Below are 21215 nucleotides of genomic sequence, written 5' to 3' on the forward strand. Positions count from 1 at the left end.
CCGGCATAAATGACTCTTTGATCTGGGTAACCCAATTCTCAGAGTTAGATTAATGAATCAAAATGCCCACGATTGAAGATCAAAGGCCTCATCAGGTCACACTTACCCATTTAGCAATAGGACATCCCTGAGAACTTTTGCCTTCTTTACCAGTATAGATGACTCTTTCAATCCTAATAGCTTTACCCTTCTGTCCAAACCTTAAAAGAAATCCACAGAAACACACACACATAAAATTAGCAAATGAAGCTGAGGCAACCAAAATACTGAACATTTGAGCATAATTTTATTCTATGACCACATCCTGAGAAATGAATGGTTTATTTTTAAAAAATAGGTCTAAGCCAAGCAAACTGGATAACACACTTTAAGCTTTATACTTCTTCAGTATCAAAATATATGGATAATTGTAATGAACTATTTTGAAATTATATGTTGGGTGAAAATAATGGGAAAGCTTATTTTTAGACATAATTTCACAAAGCACAAAACTTTTTTAAGTTTGTTAAGTTCAGTCTTCTAAGACATATTACTATTTGGTTTTTGTCCTTTACTAAATTTAGCTATTTTAAAACTTGGGGAATCACAATAGATTCTAGTTAGAACTGTTCCTCAAAGAATCTCTAACATTTTTAAAAAGATGGTTCACAAATCACTAGCATCCAGCAATTTTGAAAACATAGGATAGTTCTAGAAATAGATTATATTTTTCCTTAGGACCAAGGCACTACTTACTGCTTGCTAGTAACAAAAGGCACTTAGGGTATCTGCCAGGCTACTAGATGATTATTTAGTGAATTTCTACATACTAATTAGCAACAAATAATTTGTAAATTGGGCAAGAATGATACAAAACATGTCCTTGCTGCCCAGAACGTCTCCTAATATATTTTAATGATAACACTGCCTACCTCTTAAAGAAAGGCACCCTAGCACAGTAACAGCTCACTGCTGGGGATACCAATATGAAAGTTTCTCTTTGCATTGATTATCTCACTCATTAGAGTCTTCTACATGCAGGACTAACTGTGTAGATTCAGGTAAATACTTGCATACCTGTGATTAACGGTAAAAAAAAAAAATGCAGCTATAAATAGAATCCTCTCTATTTCTATTCAGCATCTCACACTTACCCTCTGCTCATACTAAGGGATAACGTCCCTAGAGGGAACTACTCGTTTACAGCTCTAGGTGAATTTAACTCAACGGCTCCTTTCTCGTGCCACATTTCCCCGCTGTTTCTTCTGCGACCCTTTATCATCAAGTGGGAAAGCCAGAGTGGGGCCTGTCTTTGCAGCCGGTGCCAGCACCCTTGCGCCTGGCAGGCTGGCTGGCTGGTTCTTGTGCGTGCCTGGGTTTTCTGGCATCCATCTCCAAGTGGGCAGCCTGTGCCAGCTCGCAGACTATTAGTCCTGTCAAATATTGTGACTCTCTGGTGAATAGCACAGTGTGTAGTGCTGGCAACCCTGGAATAGCTAAGCCTACTAATAATTACTCAATTTACAATTGTTTACTGCTTTGTATGTGAAAGCTGAAAAAATTCTGACATATACAAAAGGATAAACGTTAATCTGCCCTGTGCCTTTGCGTTAATTACCTTTCTTCCATGATTTCTCTAATAGCTGCCACATTAGGACCTGCTCCTAGATGGGTATAAAAAGGACCTTCATCTTTTTCAATAATTTGCTCTGTTGAGATAATAGAAGATTATTATTTTAGACCTCAATTATACTAAATATAAAGGCTACATCCACAAAGCTTATCCCCCAACTGCACATTAAGGGCCCTAAATGTGACTGTAAACATTTTTTTCTTTAAAATGAATAAATTGATGGACTAATCTATTAGAAAATGTGCCAAATAATTAAGTATATGTACATGCTGGCTGTTGGATAAAAATATATTAAATTACATTTCAGATACGGAATAAGAAATTATTTATTTTAAACAAAATAAGTGGAACTAAACAAAACAGTGAGGGAATTAGATTATATGTAATACCAACTAAAATTCAGTTTTTTGAATTGAAACAAAATTTTGTAGCTAACTAGAAACCTGCCTGATACTTGGATGTTAAAAGATTAAAAATAAAATTTCCTGTCTTCTCTCACCCCAGGATATTGCTCAGTTTTTATTGTCAAGGCACCTTTTTCTCCTCTTGTTTCCCCTCAACATTTAATAGCTGAGTTTTGAAAATAAGAATACTGAATCCAGACCCATATTTGTATGTACTTGAGAATAATTTGATGAGAGAAAATACTGGAGAGAGGGTCAGGTAAAAGGAAGAGGTTCTTGCAAACTACCAAAGATGGAAAGTAGGAGGAGAGGTTAGGATGATAGAAGAAACTGCAGATGATTAGAACTTACCCAATGTTATCTATGACTGCACCCCTGAGGCAACCTAATATTAACCACACAAAGGGGCAGTATGGATCCTCCCTCCATTCTTCTATAAAATGTGGGGTGTCCCGTTGTAAGAGGAATAAGAAAAGGCGGGCGGACCATTGGCCACATTAGTTTAACATTTGTTTTTTCAAATGTCTTCTACTGTGTCCAAGTTGAGGAACTGTAATAAAGTCTTCATATATACATATATTTATGCATCTATTGGCAAGATGGTTTCCCTATTCCAATGGACCTATTACATATCCTGAATTTTTTTTAAAAAAAGGTGTTTGTTTAAAAAAAAAAGGAAAAAAAAACATATTTTCTATCAGAAGATAAAACTTTAAAGAGAAAATAGAATCAAAATGAATATAAATCGTACAATATTTCAAGGTTATCAAGGCAGAAAGGGCAACTTCATGAGTATTCAGAACGTCAGCATTACAATTTCCCCCAACTCACCAAGATTGAAGATAATAACTTCCCACTTATGTAGAAATTAATGTTGTGAAACCACTAATACATTCAACCTTGAATTAATACATATTAAAAAGCTCCTACATGAGTTTACATATTAGCAGTTATTTTCTCATTTTAATAGATGTTTTTACTGTCTAGGTGTCTCTCCAGGAGGTGATGTACAAAGAGTTAAACAGATTAATCTAAAACTGATACCTTTATATTTTAAAGGGTTTTATTAGAGGAAAAATGAGCATGCACATTGTTTTAAGTTTTTGGAAAAACAATGTAAGTGAAGTTCTCTCTTGCACAGCAGAAGCATCTGTAATTTAAAGACAAGAAATGTAAGCTTCAGACTTTTTATGAGCCTTTACAAATTGCTGCCAGACTCAAGATTTTTTAAAAAAGAAAGAAAATCCCATATCTGAAGATGAATTTGCTAATTCTGGATAAGCACCATGTGTCTCAGTACTTTTCTAGCACTTACCTACACATCTGCATGATGGAAAATCATATTGAGTCTTGACAGGTGTATCCAATAAATTTTTTATAGGAGTATCTAGTAATTTGGAAGGTGACTCTAAAAAATTATTGAGAACAGAACCAGCTGTTCTTTTGGTTGGTGTCTTTTCTGCAGAAGGAGTTGCTTGTTGCTCTAAAGTTTGGGTGTGGCTATCAAGTTCTGCAGCAGTGGTTTGTCTAGTTAAAACTGTGACTGGCCCTGACATTTCAACTTTCACTTGCTTCTGTGATTTGAGAGTTAGAGCCTTATGGTCAAATAATGACTTGACCTGAAACTTCTTCAGATGTTGCTCCATGGTCTCAAGGATGCTCCTTTGCTGCACATTATCACAACTCGGGGGTGGAATCTCTTGCTTAGTTACCTTTTTCCACATTTTGTTTTCTGGCTGTGCTGCCATGGGGCGCATACAGGTATGGGGCTTGGATCCAGGTTCAACCTTAATTGGCCTGTGCATCTGATTATGGCAAGACTCAGTTTGGGGTTGTTGTGTTTGCTGCTGTTCTTGCTTTTGCAAGAGGTGCCACCGTAGAGCAGCATGCTTTTGAATGTCCTTCTGGGGAGGGGTCTGAAGGTGACTTCCTCCCTGGTCAGACACAGGGAAAGCATTTGCTTGGTTATGCATCAGGTACCTTTGCTGAGGGGGTTGTGCCGCTTGGTGACCAGACATGTCTTGGTTTCTACTTCTATATCCCTGTAGAACTGAAGCTTGTTGTGGCTTCTGCTCCTGTTCTTGAAAGCACCTGTGAAGAACATCTTGCTTTGGAGTCACATTATTTGGAAAATATTGCATGTGATGCAAATTTTGAGTCTTGTTTCCTGCAAAGAGGTCAGAATTGATAGTGTGTTCCTTATTTTCTGGAGCTAGGTGTGTATTGTTCGAACAAGAAATCTGTAGTTTGCTTGTATTTGATTTCAAGGTATGACCATAGGGGGAATTTCTACTATTCATATTCTGCACTTGCTCCAATCCCATTTGACTATTATGAGTCTGGAACTCACTTGATTTCAAATACTGATTTTCACCACGGAAACATTCTTCCATTTTAATCTGGCTAAAGAATGATCCTTCTCTTTGCTGATCGTTGTTGCCTTGGGGGTGAGAAAAAGTCTGGGACATTTGTTCTTTATTCTTCATTTGTAATTTTTGCTGCTGCTGCTGGTTTTGAGCGATAAGTGAATTCTGGGATGGTTGCGGTTGTGCTGCCTGCTTGTGAGGCTTGTGTTGTAAAAGGTGCGAGTTTGAGAATGGCTCAGTCTCCGAAGCCTGCTGATTCAAGTGCTGTTTCAATGCTGGGGGCATGAGTTTCTCAGTTTGGGGATCTGGTCTTTGCTGAAAGTAAAACCTAGGGGTGCACAGTGACTGCACGTGAGCTTCGGATGAAGGGTCTGTCTTAGAGAAGTGCACCTGGAGTGAGGGTTTTTGGAACTGGAGCTGTTGGTCCACTGTACCTCGAAACTGCCCTTGATTCATCTCACCTTGGTACCTTTGTGGCCTCTGCTCTGGCTGCATTATTTTCTGGATGTATGCCTGCCCTGGGAGCCCCCCAGGCAGGTTGGAATTTCCAGTGTATTGTTTGGAGGTCATTTGAGTGGAGGGGTTGGACTGATACTGAAGAACTGACCGCAGTGATGCCTCATGACATTTTGGATGGGATTCTGCTTGATGAAAGTGAGGGGGCTTCAATTCAATCCACCCTGGTTTCAGATAGGGCTGTGCTGGGGGCACAAGACCTCGTGTTTGTTCCTTGTCTCGACCCTTCGGAATATCTTGCTCTTTGTGTCCCATCAACTGATGGCAGTGGTCCTGTGCATCCCCACTGCTACCAAGAATTGGTGGGTTATGCTTGAGGCGTTCTGATATTTGTCTCGCTTTCTCAGAACATGAGGGAATAGTCACTGTCCCTGGAGTCCGCATGTCATTCTTGTTGACACAATTATTCTGAGGCCTTTCTGGTAGCATCAGAGAGTGGTTGGCTACATGTGTAGATTGATTAGGACTCGGGGATGACTGTGCCTCGGGCTGACCCTCTATTTTCACTTCCCTTAAAAGAGTTGTGTTACTTTGGTTGGGGTAGTGATGGTGTTCTTCCAAAACTCCATCATTCAGAGTGCTTTTTCCATCTGAAGGAAGCTGAGAAACCTGTGAAAGAGGAGGAGGGGGAGAAAGAAGCAATTGTGATGGTGGTGGTGTGGTAGGGGCAGAAAAGGAATCCTTAGTGAACACTGAGCTCTGCTTGAAGTAAGCACCATTCATTTCATTTTGCTTTAAATACCGTTCAGAGCTGCCACCAGGAGGCTGCAAATCGCTGCTGGAACCTGAACAGAATTCTTCACCAGATACTAGATTTGCGGTTCCTTGCATATTACTGTTTTCGTCACGAGACGGGCATATCTCAAAAACTGATTTTTGTGTTTCTGGTTTCTGAAAGGGACAGGTCCCTACCATTGCAGCTGTCTTACTGGCTTTGTCAGCATCACAGGCCTCAGTCACCACTGCAACTGGCTCTGGAGGCAGCTCAGAGTTCGAGGTCTGTGGGAGATTGATCTGCCCTGAGGTATGCGATGGGTGAGTGATCTCACAGGACAACTCATTAGTAGCCTGACTGTTAATGGCATGTATGTGAGATGTGGTTTTCTGCACCGCAACGGAAACACAATCTGGATAATATTGAGACAGTGTTTTTTCCAGGAGTTCACCATGTGTGTTTTCCATGGAAGAGGCAGAAACTGTAGCACCATTAGGCATTAGCACTGCCTTGTTTGTAAGAAGTAATATAATGTTCTTGTCATGGTAGTTAGCATTTTTCTCCTCCTGCTCTTTCAGAATCTGAAGCTCTGCTTTTTCAGACCTACTGCAGTTATGTGTTGAAAAGCTGATGAGATCTTTAACTGCATTTTCTTGGACTACAGAGCTTGCAGATTCTCTCTTATCACTCAAGTCGGAGACATTCAGTTGACTGCTGCCTTTGCCTGGATTTCTTTCTTGGCTTTCCCCGAAGTTCTTTCTTTCTCCATTAGCCTTTTGGTCTTGTCTCAATTTCTTGTTCTGATGAAGCCCAGAGAGAGAAGGCTCACTAACTGTGCGTTTTATTCCTCCATTCTGCAAGCACCTGGAATACCCTCTACCTTCTTGTATAAAGTCCGGACTCACGCGACTATTCTGGCTTCTCTTCATATGGGGTATTCCATAATAACTTTTGAAAGACTGCCACTTGGTGTCTCCATTTACTTCTGGATAAGGTCTCTCAGTTAATGGGCTTCCATTCTGGAACTTTAGAGCCAGAGGTTCTGTCTGGCAGATGGGAGAAGGAGATGGTGTCAGGAATGGACTTAGTCTGTTGCCCTCAACATGGTTGGTTCTATCCTGTTCCATCAGGCTTGCTTCGGGGCCATCCACAAGGCTGCCCTCTGAATGAATTCTAAAGAGCATGGAAACAGAAATTGAAGTGCATTAATACATATCTGACACTAATAATAAATCTTAGAGAATAATCATGGCCTTAATAGTACCGAAATTCCTAGACTTAGCAAACTATGATACTCCTTTTCATGTTTCAGAGGGACAACCAATAACTACTCAGGATCTGATTATTCTTGTCTTCCCAGCAGCTCTCAAATATTCATGGTCATAGAGAACAAAGATAATTAAAATCACCAGCTAAGGTGGTAAGTTCATACTGCATTAGTAAATAGTATCAACTTCCTTCCCAAATTCTTTCTGTAAAAATGCTAAGAACAAGAAAGACTACCTCCTTTCTTTCTTCTCTAGTACTTTACATATCCAATTAATTCCATTTCCTACATATTCCTTGAATTATCTTCACTGCTACTTGGTAGCCAGACCAATATTATCTCACTTCATTATCTGCTGCAGTCAGTAGCTTTTTAAAAGGTTTCTTCCCTAGCCCAGCCTGTCTTCTCTCCAGTCCTTCGAGATTCCTTCAAATTGTTACCAAAGGGAATATTCTCAATGCAAATCTGATGTCATGTTCTCCTTTAACACACTTTATGGCTCCATATTGCCTGCATTAGTAGTTCTCAAACTCTTTCACCCACACACCTGAAAGACCAGGCATGCTCCCTTTAGTGTTAACTTCCCAGGAAATGGAATGGGGTAAAAAGTGTAGTTTATAAAATGTCATTTCTAGGTGATTCTATGTCTTCTTCCACAGGGGCTGGCTGCCCACTTCTACTGACAATTCCTGCCTGATATAAATGGTTTTTCATTGGCAGATTTCTTTTTTCTCTCCTACTTCCTCTCACATCTGAAGCTCCAACTATAACAATAGCTTATAAAATACCCAAACGTGGTAACTGTTTCAGACATTCATGCTGTTGTTTGTTGGCCTAGAATGCTTTTGTAGTCCCGAGATTTGTCCAGTGATCCCTATGCGTCCCTCTAAAATGGTCTCAGATATCACTTCCCCTAGGATTCCTTCTTTGATTTTCCAAGAGAATTAATCACACCCATTCCTATGTTGTTTCTATATCTTGTATACGGTCTACTGCTGAACATATCATACTCAATTTTATTTTGTTTGCACACTGGACTGTGAACTTAAGAATACTTTGTTCATTTTTGGGGCACCTGGGTGGCTCAGTCAGTTGAGCATCCAACTTTGGCTCAGGTCATGATATCATGGTGCATGAGTTTGAGCCCCATATTGGCCTCTCTGCTGTCAGCCTGTCAGTGCAGAGCCTGCTTTGGATCCTTTGCCCCCCTCCGTCTGCCCCTCCCCACCTTGCACTCTCCCAAAAATAAATAAATCTTAAAAAAAAAAAAGGAATACTCTGTTCATTTTTGTGCTTAGTATAGAGTGAGCAATTGATATAATTTTGCTCATTTCTTCATTCACTCATTAATTCAAATATTTCCAAGGCAAATACTCATGGAGATTTCAAAGTCCAAATGGTTAGAGTGCAAGAAGAAATGAGCACTAAAAAACATAAATAATCCATCCTACAAAGTGAATTCGGCCCCATTCACAATACAGGCACGCTTTATTTTCTCAGTTTTTCTCATCGCATTTATTTTAAGGATGTAAGTAGGAAAAAAAAATCAAGGCTATTTTCCCTTTGGGCTATAAAAAAGCTTTGTTAAAATAGTCAGTGGTTACTAACCAAGACAAATGAAATAGAAAAAGAAATAAGATATAAACATTGGAAAGCAACACTAAAGTTATCATTTATAGATAATAAGATTGTATACTGGTCAACCAAGAGAATCAACTGAAAAACTGTTGCAGTTTATGAGAATTCAGTAAAGTAGCTGAATACAAAAATCAATAGCCTTGTTATAGAAAAGCAAAAACCAGTCAGAAACTTTTATGGAATAAAATACTGTAACAGGAAAAATATTCTTAAAACACTAGGAATAAATTTAAAAAGAAATGTAGAAGACCTATTTAAGTAAAACTTGTTAAGTTTTATTTGTAAAACTCTGTAAAATTTATGCATGCAAAAATAAACTCATAAGCAAAGTTAAAAATCATATAAAACTTTGCTTAATATACAGAACTTTCACAAATTGACAAGGAAAAGACCAGTCATTGAATATACAAATGACCAAGAGACATGGACAGTTCACAGAAAATGAGATGCATATGGCTCTTAAATGTTTAAAGAGATATCTAGGATCACCCATAAATAAAAAAATATAATAAAACTTCAACAAGATACAATTTTTTTCTCAAGTTGGCAAAGGTCAAAAGTTTGATAATACACAATGTTGGCAATCATGTGAGGAAACAAACAGACATTCCCTTGTGTGGTTCTTGGGAATGAAAACTAGTATAAATACCATTAGTAGCAATTTAGCAATAATCTACAGAGTTTCATAGAAACTTCAGTTTTAAGAAGTTATCTAGCAAATATGCTCATATATATGTTAAATGATGTACGAACAATCTTTTGCAATAGCAAATGGTTGGCAACAACCTATATTTTCAGGTGCAAGTATTTCTAAGTAATTAAATGAAATATAGCAAGCTGAAGAACAGTGTTATAAGAATGCCACAACCTGTACAGTTACAAAAATAAGTATCAAATCAGCTCTGGGAGAATTTACAACAAACTTGTAATAATATTTTGTGTCTGGGAAACAGAACAGATAGTCTAGAGAATAGCACTGGGAAGGAAACTGCTTTTTATTACTGTTTTTGTAACTTTTAGGCAGGTATAGTAATTAGTAAATAGAACTTAAAAAGTCATAATTCCTACTGGACAAAGAAAACAACAGAGCAAAATGATATCTTTATTTCTGTTAGACCAACTTCCTACTAAATGTTGAGATGGGCTAGATGTGCATAGCTAGTAGTTACATATGCTATTAAGCCCTTGAAATATGGTGAGTAAAAATTAAGATGTGCTGTAAGTGTAACTAACACTGGACAAAAAAAAAAAGAACATAACTCTTTTAAAAATATTTACTACACATTGAAATAATAAGATTGTAGATATTTTAAATAAAATATATCATTAAAGCAATTTCACTTGTTCCAAAATTTTTTACTTTTTAAAAAAAAAAATTTTAAGTTTATTCATTTTTGAGAGACAGAGCGTGAGTAGGGGAGGGGCCAAGAGAGAGGAAGACACGGAATCCAAAGCAGGCTTCAGGCTTTGAGCTGTCAGCACAGAGACCAATGTGGGGCTCAAACTCATGGACAATGAGATCATGACTTGAGCTGAAGTCTGACACTTACCCAAATGAGCTACCCAGGTGCCCCTATTTGTTTTAATGTGAGTACTAGAAAATTTTAAACTTCACATATGGCTTATGTTGTACTTCTATTGGACAGCTCTGAGCTAGACTAATACTTTTTTTCTTTTTAGACTAATACTCTTAATCATCAATAATTCTTAATAATTAAAAAAAAAACTTTAGTTCTAGAATCATGAAAATTGCTTTGCTGTGTTTGATATAAGGAGTTCCTGCAAAATCAGGGCCACTACCACTTTTCAGAAATTAAGGAAAAAAGAAATAAGCCTAGATAAATCGTTTAGAGACTAGGTCAACTAGCTTTCCAAATACTTTAACAATAATGCTTTCTTTTGGCAACTGTGAAATCAATTTACACTCATACCAATCAAAATGTATTTACATACACACACATACATTTATGTTATGTATTATATAAAACATGCAGACTCCATATATAATATATATTGTTCTTCTTAATTTTCTAGATATAAAGTACTATAAGCATTTAACACATTATTCTTTATTATGATCTATTGCACATAATTTGGATATTCTTTGCAGTGTCAAAGGCAGAATTACAACAGATGGAGTTTGCAAATCTTTTATGAGCATAAGAGTTCCTAAGAAGAAATGAAGGTGACTTAAAATGAAATTTATTTCAATATGGAGCTTTAAACACAATAGCTGTCTTTAAATACTAAACTATTAGCAGAACTATTCTGTCTGTGACAGCAATTTCTTTACTGAGTACAACCACTGTATGTGAAAAGTTAAATGGTTAACTTATAAGGAGAGTAGGAAAGTTACATGGTATTTTTTCATTTTAGTAGGAGGATAATTTTTTGAGGATTATTTGCAATTGGTTTATGAATCTAATTTTGAACGTATTTAAATTTATTGATTTAACAATAAAGTGTCATTGTAAAAGAAGAAAAAAAATTTTGTTCCAATCAATGCGTCCCAAATCACATTGTGTGTGTATATATCCTATAATATCGCATGATGCAGTAATCCCGTTGCACAGCACACTTTTAATTTTATGCTGGCACTGGTGATTTTATACTAACACTGGTGAGCTTTCTTTCTCTTTCTTTCTTTCTTTCTTTCTTTCTTTCTTTCTTTCTTTCTTTCTTTCTTTCTTTCTTTCTTTCTTTCTTTCTCTTTCTTTCTTTCTTTCTTTCTTTCCTTTCTTCTTTCTTTCTTTCTTTCTTTCTTTCTTTCTTTCTTTCTTTCTTTCTTTCTTTCTTTCAGCATTATTTAATTAAAAAAAAAAGAAGAAATGAGACCTGTTAATTTTGCTCGTTGTAGAAATATTTAAAAGGTGTTGATGCTATCTTTACAGTGTCACTTACATAAAGTTTTCCCAAGCTTACTAAAGTCAATAATTTATATATAAAAGAAAAAAATCTTCTAAGATGGTTTTTTTTTATAGATATCTACATGGTAATCATTGAAAACTGAGTTAATAGGTTGTGTTTACAAGTTTAAGGGAAAAAAAGAAAAATTTTTCTGAAGTTAAACTTTTTGAATGAATGTAAATTTTCGCCATAGAGATTTTTGTGTGACATTCCTTTTGTTTCTCAGAGCCTAGAAATACAAATAGCTTTTATTCATTCATATCTGGTCTTATAGGTGATATTAGAAATATTTTAAGTTCTCATAGCTGAGTTTTTTGGGATTGAGATAAAATATCTTTTATTTTGTCTTATACTACAGAACATTTAATTACTGTAATATACAGGATAATATTCCCTTGTGCAAATAAATATTCAAATGGTTTTTATTTTTATTTATTATTTTTTTTCAACGTTTATTTATTTTTGGGACAGAGAGAGACAGAGCATGAACGGGGGAGGGGCAGAGAGAGAGGGAGACACAGAATCGGAAACAGGAGCCATCAGCGCAGAGCCTGACGTGGGGCTCGAACTCACGGACCACGAGATCGTGACCTGGCTGAAGTCGGACGCTTAACCGACTGCGCCACCCAGGCGCCCCTCAAATGGTTTTTAAAGTAATGCTATCTCTCGGAGGTTTGGTGTATGGTAACTTATGCCAAATAATATTATATCTATAAAAATCAGGAAAGAGAATTTTTATTTTAGGAGTCTCAATTTTACAATAAGGACAGTGACTCACCTAAGAGGACACTGTCCAATCAACATTAGGCATTTTTTTCTGTAAAATTGTTAAGAAGTTTATATGCAAGAGTATTGTCAGAAGAGCTTCTGGTAAATCTGGTATGGATGACTAGTTAAGCTTACCTGAGGATGTTTTTCATGGTGTCGATATTTCATGTTATAGTAATTAGTTACAATTTTAAAATGAATTCTTTACGGTATACTGGTATACTCTTATGGGTCATGGCTGATTTCAAGCTGTCAACCTTCAGCTCACAAAATTCTTGAAAATCTTACAATCTTCTCTCACAAACTGTTATGAGCTGGTTCTAACACACTGCTGTTAGAGCTACCAAAATATTAACCAATGTTATTACTGTCTTTTTTTTTTTTGAAATGGAATAAAAAGTTCCCCGAGATCAAATACATGACATATTATTTTGATAGTCTTATATCCAGGATAGTACTGGACAACAGAAACTCTTGCTCTGTTTCAGAATTACTGAATTGCATTTTAAACTTTTGGAAAGCTAAGAAATTTTATAATGACATATCCAAAATGAGTAATAATATGTGATGATGATGGTTCTAACAACGTAGAAAACATTCCAGAGTATAAGAAAGGATCTGGTTCCATTTTCTCATTTTACAGATGTAAAAACTGAATGATTTGTTCAAGGTTAGGCATCCAAATAATCTCTCTCACAGGGGCTAGACTGGTAGCTCCATAATATCAAGAAAAATATATAGTTCAGGGAGAAGGTTTTAATTTGTTAATAAATTCATTTCACCAACATTTGAGTCTTTTTAGGATTAGGATGAAAAAATAAAGGATTCTGTTTACATGTCTGTAGGCCTGTAATTATTGGCACAATTAAGGGCATTCTGCATGTATTTCAAAGTACCACTTCATTTAATTGGAAAAGGATAAAAAAGAAAATGTAAACATTTAGCACATGGAATTTGAAACTGCTACAGTTATTCTGATCCCTTCTTTGCCACCTTTCTGGATTCCTTCTGCAATCAATGCTGGGTTGCTGATCATTTTTTCCTTAAAATATTTGAGGAAAATTCATAACTCTCCCTGGTAATGTCACTGAGAGAATTATAGCTCGATACTCATTAGTTCATTTGTACATACAGTCAAGCATTAGTTGAATCCCCACTCAGTGCAAGTGCTATGGAGTAGAGCTAACACAAAGATGTACAGGTCCTGTATTAACCCTGGACTGTGGTTATGGTAAGGTAGTATGACTGTTCAAGAGCCACAGGCTATAGGAGAAGGAAAATGCACTAGCTGTCAGGGCCTGCATACCATCAACCCAAATCTGTCTCATGAAATTTAACTTCATTCTCTCTTGCCTTAGTAAGAAATAAATACACATCCCACTAAGTCAAAATCAGTTTTAAAAGGATAACAATGAACGCTCATCAGCATGTCTATCAACATCACTGAGGCAGAAGAACTAGTGTCTTAAGTAGAATATATCAGTAGTCATCAAGTACAGAGGAGACTATGTAAAAAAACTTGGTAGAGTACATTGTTCTAAAAATCGAGTAATATTCAACAAATGACTTATGGAAATTGTTCTGACTACTGAACCCTTAACCTAGGAAAAGACATGGCATATGCTTAGCTGCTTTAACAGTTATCTTCACTAATCAAAATGCAATAAATAGCTCATTATTTAAATTGTACACACACACACACACACACACACACACACACACACACACACACAGGATTTTTGATTATGTGGGACAGCATGAGGTTTCTTCATAGGTCTATCAAAAAAGGCAATGTGACCTAAACATTAAAAATGGGCAAAATAAGGGGTGCCTAGGTCTATCAGTCAGTTAAGCATCCTACTTCAGCTCAGGTCAGAATCTCATGGTTTGTGGGTTCGAGCCCTGCATCAGGCTCTGTGCTGATAGCTCAGAGCCTGGAGCCTGCTTCATATTCTGTGTCTCCCTCTCTCTATTGCCCTCCCCCCCATTCATCATCTGTCTCTCTCAAAAAATAAATAAACATTAAAAAAATGGACAAAATACAACACTCAAATTCTAAAATTAGCTTTGGAATTTTTTGAAAGCCCAAAGAGGCAGATTTAGAAATTATTTACCTACATGACAGATGTCAATTAAATCACAACCTAAAATATCACAATTCAGATCCTATTAGTTATATTATTTATGTTTATCCCTTTATTCTAATAGTCTAATATTTCCCATAAAATATGGCTTTCTAAGGAATGTAAAAGAATAGTTTTATCAGCCATAAATATCACCAACTTTGTTGGAAATTCTAAACGTCAAATTATCACCAGGTAATATAATATATATAGGAACATGCAAAAATATGTTATGGTCACCCTATGATTTCAGCTAATGCTTGAGCATAATGTATCAAAAGCTATGTGAGAGAGAAAGAAAGCAAGAAAGAAAGTAAGATATTGAGACAGAGACTGAAAATGCCAAGTATGTCACCCTTCAACTTCTATGTCAGAGGTACAAACTTCTATGAAAATACTGGTCTTTTGACTAGCAGCTAACATTTTGGTTTCCTAAGACCAAAACAGGCTTAGCTATAGCAGTTTTCCTTTGGTATTTGATTTCATTCCTTCTCCCGCCTCTCTGACAATAATTTATTATGAATTCAAGTCACATAGGCAGCATCTGTGAAACAATTACTGCATCTAGGACTGACTCTGCAGTCTAATCCATCATAATTATGACAGGCCTCTTTGAAGATGCTATGATGCATGACTTAAAAATAGCACATTAGTGTGCAAATGGATCAGCATCTCATTTCACCAATATGCATTTAGGGTTGTAATTTAGCTCAACACCATTTGACTCTTTTTGAATCACTCAAGAATGGTAGCTGTATCTCTCACCACATAAAGCTGTAGATGATGCTCAAAATTTGTGAAGAGGGCTTTCTGTTTTTGCTTTTATTTTTTGGTTTATTGATTTTGTTGGTAGTGTGTCTTTTACTGTTCTAAGAGAAAAAAATACACGTCATTTAAATCTCATGTCAGCTTTTTTCAAGGAGACAAAAGAATCAATTTATAGATTTGCATAGTTGCCATACTATAAAGCAGTGAAGTTTTTTTTCTATAAAAAACTTTAAATTTATATACTAATATTAAAAATATATAAAATATTCTGCCATCATCAGATGAGTCCTGTGTATTAACAGAAGCAAATTATTGGAGAAAAATTCTTAAGAGCAGTTACTTGTAGGGACTGTATCTACTAAAGTCCATGTGATTCAGCATCAACCTTAGGAGACGACTGTGTATGTTTCTAATATGTCCACTGACAGGCTTTTCCTTATAGGTAATTTGGGCATTAAGAAATTAATTAATTATTGACATAGAAAACGCTAAATAATGATATATTTGACTCTATTTGCATAGATGGTACTAATCTCCAGATCTATTTTAGAGTCTTCCTACCCAAATGGGACATAATTTGTGTCAATTATACATTTATTTCAAGATATGAGCAGGACAATGGGCCTCAGTATTATCTATTAAAACATCTCTAGGGATAGGGCTCTAAAATCCTCATCAGGGGCGCCTGGGTGGCGCAGTCGGTTAAGCGTCGGACTTCAGCCAGGTCACGATCTCGCGGCCCGTGAGTTCGAGCCCCGCGTCAGGCTCTGGGCTGATGGCTCAGAGCCTGGAGCCTATTTCCGATTCTGTGTCTCCCTCTCTCTCTGCCCCTCCCCCGTTCATGCTCTGTCTCTCTCTGTCCCAAAAATAAATAAAATAAATAAATAAATAAATAAATAAATAAATAAATAAATAAAATCCTCATCAAAATGTTGGTTTCAATCCCTATCTCCTGCATTTATCAAATTCCACGTAGTTTGACTTTCTTTCTTCATTAATAAATAATATTAGTATAGTTGTTAAGTGTCACTCTGGTAGTAAGCAGAGTTTTTTTTATAGGGTGTTACTCATGAAATGAAAAACTATTCTTTATTAGCTTCATGCTAATATTAAAACAAAAAAATTAAAGGTAAAGAGTCAATCAGTCCAAAATATATATTTTCAACAGCAAAATTAATGCATCTAAGCTATATGTTAAGCCTGGAATATAATGCTTTATATATGCACTAAGTATGTAAACTATGAGGTGAATCAGTATTTTCATGGCAAAACTGACTTTTATTTCTCATAAGAATTTTCAACCTTAATATTAAGGAATCTGTGAACACTTCACCTCTCTTGAAAAAGGATCAGTGAACACACAAGCATATCAAAATCTAAGAGAAAGTTCTTGCATTTCCGGAAGTACATTAACAAGTAGCTGCATACCCATGACAAGCATGAGCATTGCTCCTGTGGTATGTTGCATGCTCACAGGAGAGATCTTGTCAAGTTTTTCATAATCCTCAGTAGTGACTATTTAATTCCAGTGTTTGAAGTTCTAAAATTTGTTCCTTATCCTAAAATAACAGTATAGACAAAATTTAATAACGTACAGATTATTTGAGGGAGGAGACTCAGAAGGAATGTTACTGAAGATTGGAGAAGAGGCTTAAGACAGAAGTCTGCATTTAAGATGTGGAGACAACTGACAGTTTAGAAATATATGTTTAAAAAGATCATGCTCATTTTACTCATTGGTAAAATTTGACAGTTCTCAATTATCCACATATCTGTGAATTCTGGGGTTGTTTCTCAAATTTGGGAATATTCCTCCTGGTCTCTAACTCTCACCAAATTAATATGTGCTGAGGGAAAAGACAATCAAACATAATTTGAAGTGTCCTTTGTCACAAGCATTATTTGTTTCTCATAAATTATATAAAGTTGATCCAATTTTTTTCAGTTTCATTCCACGCCTATCATTGGAATTGCTAATTGTGAGCTGCTTGTTCTTACTAGGATACCCTCTAGGGTACACTTATTAGGCTACACACAATCTAATGCTTGACATTTTTAATTAAAGATATATATACTACAGAAACAGTAGTTGTTTGGGCTTGATCTTGCTGATACTCTATGTAGAATCTGGCCAGTTGGGGCAAGCAGACCCAGCAGAAAGACATTGTAGAGTAGATTCTGTAGACAAGGCAGCAAAAGGCAAGGTGACAGAAAAGATGAAAAGGAGGGAGCTGTGCAGTTAGGACCCCTGCAGGCCCCTCTGAAGAGCCCATGCATGTCAAGAGAGAAGCAGTATGTGAATGCCTGCGGCACAGAGGGCTTCCAATGTCCAGTCAACATCAGCTACCAAAAGAGCAACATCCAAAGTCTTGTAGCCTCATTCAGGTGAATAAGGAGACCTTAAGCCCTAAGCTTTGTTTTCCATCCTTCCCAGCACTGCTCAACCTTCTAGTGGCTGGTGCTTAAAATGGGTGGCAGGTGGAGATATTCTTGAGTTAGACTCTTCCACTTTTAACTGCAAGTGTTGGAGCCAGAGGTCAAACATGTGCTGGGGAAGAAGACAACTGAATTAGGCTGGACTTGGGAGTTTTACAATGAATAGGACTCAATTTCAATGACTGGAATAAAATGCTATAAAAATCAAAAGATGCTATGAAAATCACAGAATCTAGTTAAGAAGATAACATAGGGAGAGTAGGGTGGGGGAAGACTATCATAGTATATTTGCTGGGCAATTATAGGGAAAATGCTTTCATTTTTGTATCTTTGAGGTATGGTTTTTCCAATAAAATGGTTACATAAATCCAATAAAATGGTTTCTAGTAACATGGAAGAACTTTGTGTAAATTCTGACAGGTTCATAATCACTCAATATCTTTACATAATGACAGTGGTAGAGTCATAAAAATAGCCTGTCAATGTATTCATTCTTTTATTCAACCAATACTTGTTGAACACATCCTACGTGCTAAGGCACTATTTATTGTAGCCAATAGCAGTATGCCACTGAACAAAAGAGACAAACATCCTTGCTTTATTAGAGCTGATATTCTAATGGGGAGAGAAATAATAAACATAATAAGGAATAAATTATACGGTATAATAAGATATTGAGTACTAAGGGGAAAATGAATAAATAATAGGGCAGGGAATGAGGGATCAAGGGCACCAGGGAGGGGTTTGCAGGTTGCAGTATCGAATGTCATAGTCAGAGTAAGTCTCATTGACATAGATCTGAACAAAGTCTTGGAGCCAAATTATATAATAGACATTCAACTCGCTGACATGATCTTAATTAATGTGTTAATTCTAAATTATTGGATAAACTATTCTATGTCTTAAGCCCTAAAATCAAGAATGGAAAAAAGCAAAACCATCAAGATGTAAAAGATAACTATATTAGAACCAATGAGACCGTGACATCGCCAGGGGCTCTAAAAATGTCAACATGAAAATAACATACCTAACATTTCATTAAAAAACTCTACACTAGGGATCCCTCCACACAGGCTTTTGGCAATTATGCACTGAATTGTATTCATGAAATCTACTCCTTCTTAAAGGTGTTTTATTCCCTATCATTGCTTCAAAGGACATGTCATCTGTGTTTCTAAGAAGTTTTGTACAACCTTGAACTACTCCAACTTTATACCAGTCTTGTCCTAATCTGATACAGTTACCATGAAAAGCTAGTTATTTTTCTTCTTCCTATTTTGGAACAATTAGTGATTGTTGTGTTTCAGTTAACTTGTAGGGTGTTACAAAGTTATACTTAAGGGCAAAATGAATATTCCACTTAAATATTAATAATGGAGATGTTAATAAGCCCCTTACACACCAACAGCTATCAATCTAAGATCTTCAGTTATGTGCCAGTCCCCCCCAAAAAACTGCCAACATTCATTTATAATATAAATAATTTTGGTCTACTCAAAGGAAAAAAAAGTAAATTTTTAGTGGGTAAAGCATTAGGAAAATGAGAAACATCAACTATATAGCTGTTTTAAAAGAATAGCATATAACCACATATTCATCAGAAAAAAATGTCCTCATATTGTTATTCTCATCTTTTTTGATCATCTGTTCTATTAAAAGATCTGATGAATACTTCAGATCATCCAAAATTAGAGTGCACATTTTAAATCGTATCAAAATAAAAACAGAAAGACTATTAAAATTTTTTTTCCTCAAAAAAGTTTCTTAGTTTCTTACTTCTGAAAACACAATCTATGGGATCCAAAAGTAGTATCAAATATGGTCTCTATCTTTAAGGATTTTAAATTATTTAACTGGCAAGACAAGACATAAACATATGAGAATAGCTATTCCGAATAAGAAAGTGGGTTTCTAGTTCTGGATATGGATTTCTGAGCAAGTCACAAACTCTACACATCACAATTTAAAAAATCTATAATGTAATATGAAGGAAATGAACAAGATTACATCGAAGGTCTTTTTGAGTTCTAAAATGCTACAATCCAGTAAAATTGGCAATGACAAATATCCACTGGGGACTTACTGAAATAAGTCATCACAAAGACTACTTTTGGTCTGGAAGGTATTATCTTCACCTCATTTTACATGTAAGTAAACAAAAGCTAAAAAAAAAAAAGTAAAGTAGATTGGCATAGGTGATATGAGGCAGGGGTATGTAAGGAATCGAGACCTGTCCCAACTTCCAAGACACTGTGAAAGATGGGGTGGGGTGGGTGGTCAGCTCAGGGGAGAGAAGTAGATTTGGCACTCTTTATCAACACCGTCCTAGAAAGGAAAACTCTGGATTGGCTGATATGAGTACAGTCACTAGGCAAGCAAATTCTTCTATGGGACAGGGATGACTTCACTGAGATCTGGATAATAAAATATTCCTTAAGACTCCCTACCTCCAAGAAACACTGGGTACCCTTGATGCAAGTACTTTGGATAGTGGATATAAATCATACTTTGATCATTGCACATATGAGTTCCTGCTTATGAACTGACAGATATATAAATCTGTTTAAATACCAATCTCAGGTGAGTCTGATTAAAACATGTCTCTTTCTTTAAATCCAATCAACTCTGAAGAGAAGATTAAATTGGGTTAGTGGATCTTCAAATTAAAGCACAGATCTTGGGCAATGGTGTCCACCCAGAAGTGAGATCTTCCTGACATCTCTATCAAGTCTCTTTATAAGGGTACAGTGAATTAATTACAGATAAGTCTGTATGTGTAGGTTTGTGAACACAAATACATACCCATACTATTGGAACAGAGTCACATCACATGGATTTAATACATATTAATGAAAAGGAAGGACCAGGCTGAGAGAGAATAAGCAGGGAAAAGGGAATTAAAAATAAATTTAAAATTTTATTTAATGAAAGTCCTCCAAACCTATAATATGATGATGGGATCTCTAAAAAGGCACTGTGATACGTGCCATTATTGAGTATATTGAATATCCCATGGAATCGCACATCCTGGAAAACCCTAATTCACATGTATATGATAATTTTGTGTAGTTTTAATATGTACACAAATCTGGAGGTACTGATGAGAACCTATGGCCTAGGAGGATATAAATTTGTGTCACCACTCATAAGAGCTATAAAAGAGCTCCAAGTCCATCTTCAAGAGCCAAGGACATACGCAATGTACATATGCAAGTCTTGCTTTAACTTCAAATTAAACATATAAAAGCTGAACTATTTTCCTCATCTTATTTCTTCCAATTATATTGCCATTCTAATTATTCAAACTCTTCTTTAGAAATGGTTTCTGTTTTTAGCTCAAAATCTCTTCTGTCCTGGTAAAAAATATTCAAAAGTGGATATAAAATCTCAAACTGAAATAATTTTGAAATGGTAAGTCATAATTCTGTAATTAATAGTAAATTTTTCTTGATAATTCTAAGAGTAGAAGCCATTTAATTAATGCCAAAAGTGATGTTTATTATATATACATATTTTAAGAGAAAAATGAGTACTTAGTTTTAAATTTTATAAACATAGCCTTTCTGATCTCTACGTTCCCATGTGCCACATCAAGAAAGCTATTTCTAATTGTCCAATACGAGATCACAATAAAATGTAATGGAAGCATTAGGATTGAAATAAGGTACATTTTTATGTATTAAGTATAAATAATA

At 35.9% G+C, this 21215-nt stretch overlaps 1 protein-coding gene across 2 annotated transcripts in view; it reads right to left on the bottom strand.

Annotated features, from left to right (window-relative positions):
- TET2 (tet methylcytosine dioxygenase 2) overlaps positions 1 to 21215 on the bottom strand; it is a 136529-nt gene that overhangs the window by 42869 nt on the left and 72445 nt on the right. Inside the window, exons 3-5 of one of the 2 annotated variants that reach the window (XM_006930937.5) lie at positions 3332 to 6786; positions 1598 to 1688; positions 107 to 200 (exon numbers count right to left, since the gene is read on the bottom strand). In XM_006930937.5, coding sequence (XP_006930999.4) covers positions 107 to 200; positions 1598 to 1688; positions 3332 to 6740 — 3594 coding nt within the window. In that variant the 5' untranslated portion in view covers positions 6741 to 6786. The remainder of the gene's footprint in view (positions 1 to 106; positions 201 to 1597; positions 1689 to 3331; positions 6787 to 21215) is intronic. The other variant, XR_006596894.1, reaches the window with a different exon arrangement.

The sequence above is a fragment of the Felis catus genome, chromosome B1 (assembly GCF_018350175.1).
Source record: "Felis catus isolate Fca126 chromosome B1, F.catus_Fca126_mat1.0, whole genome shotgun sequence".
Classification (NCBI taxonomy): domain Eukaryota; kingdom Metazoa; phylum Chordata; class Mammalia; order Carnivora; family Felidae; genus Felis; species Felis catus.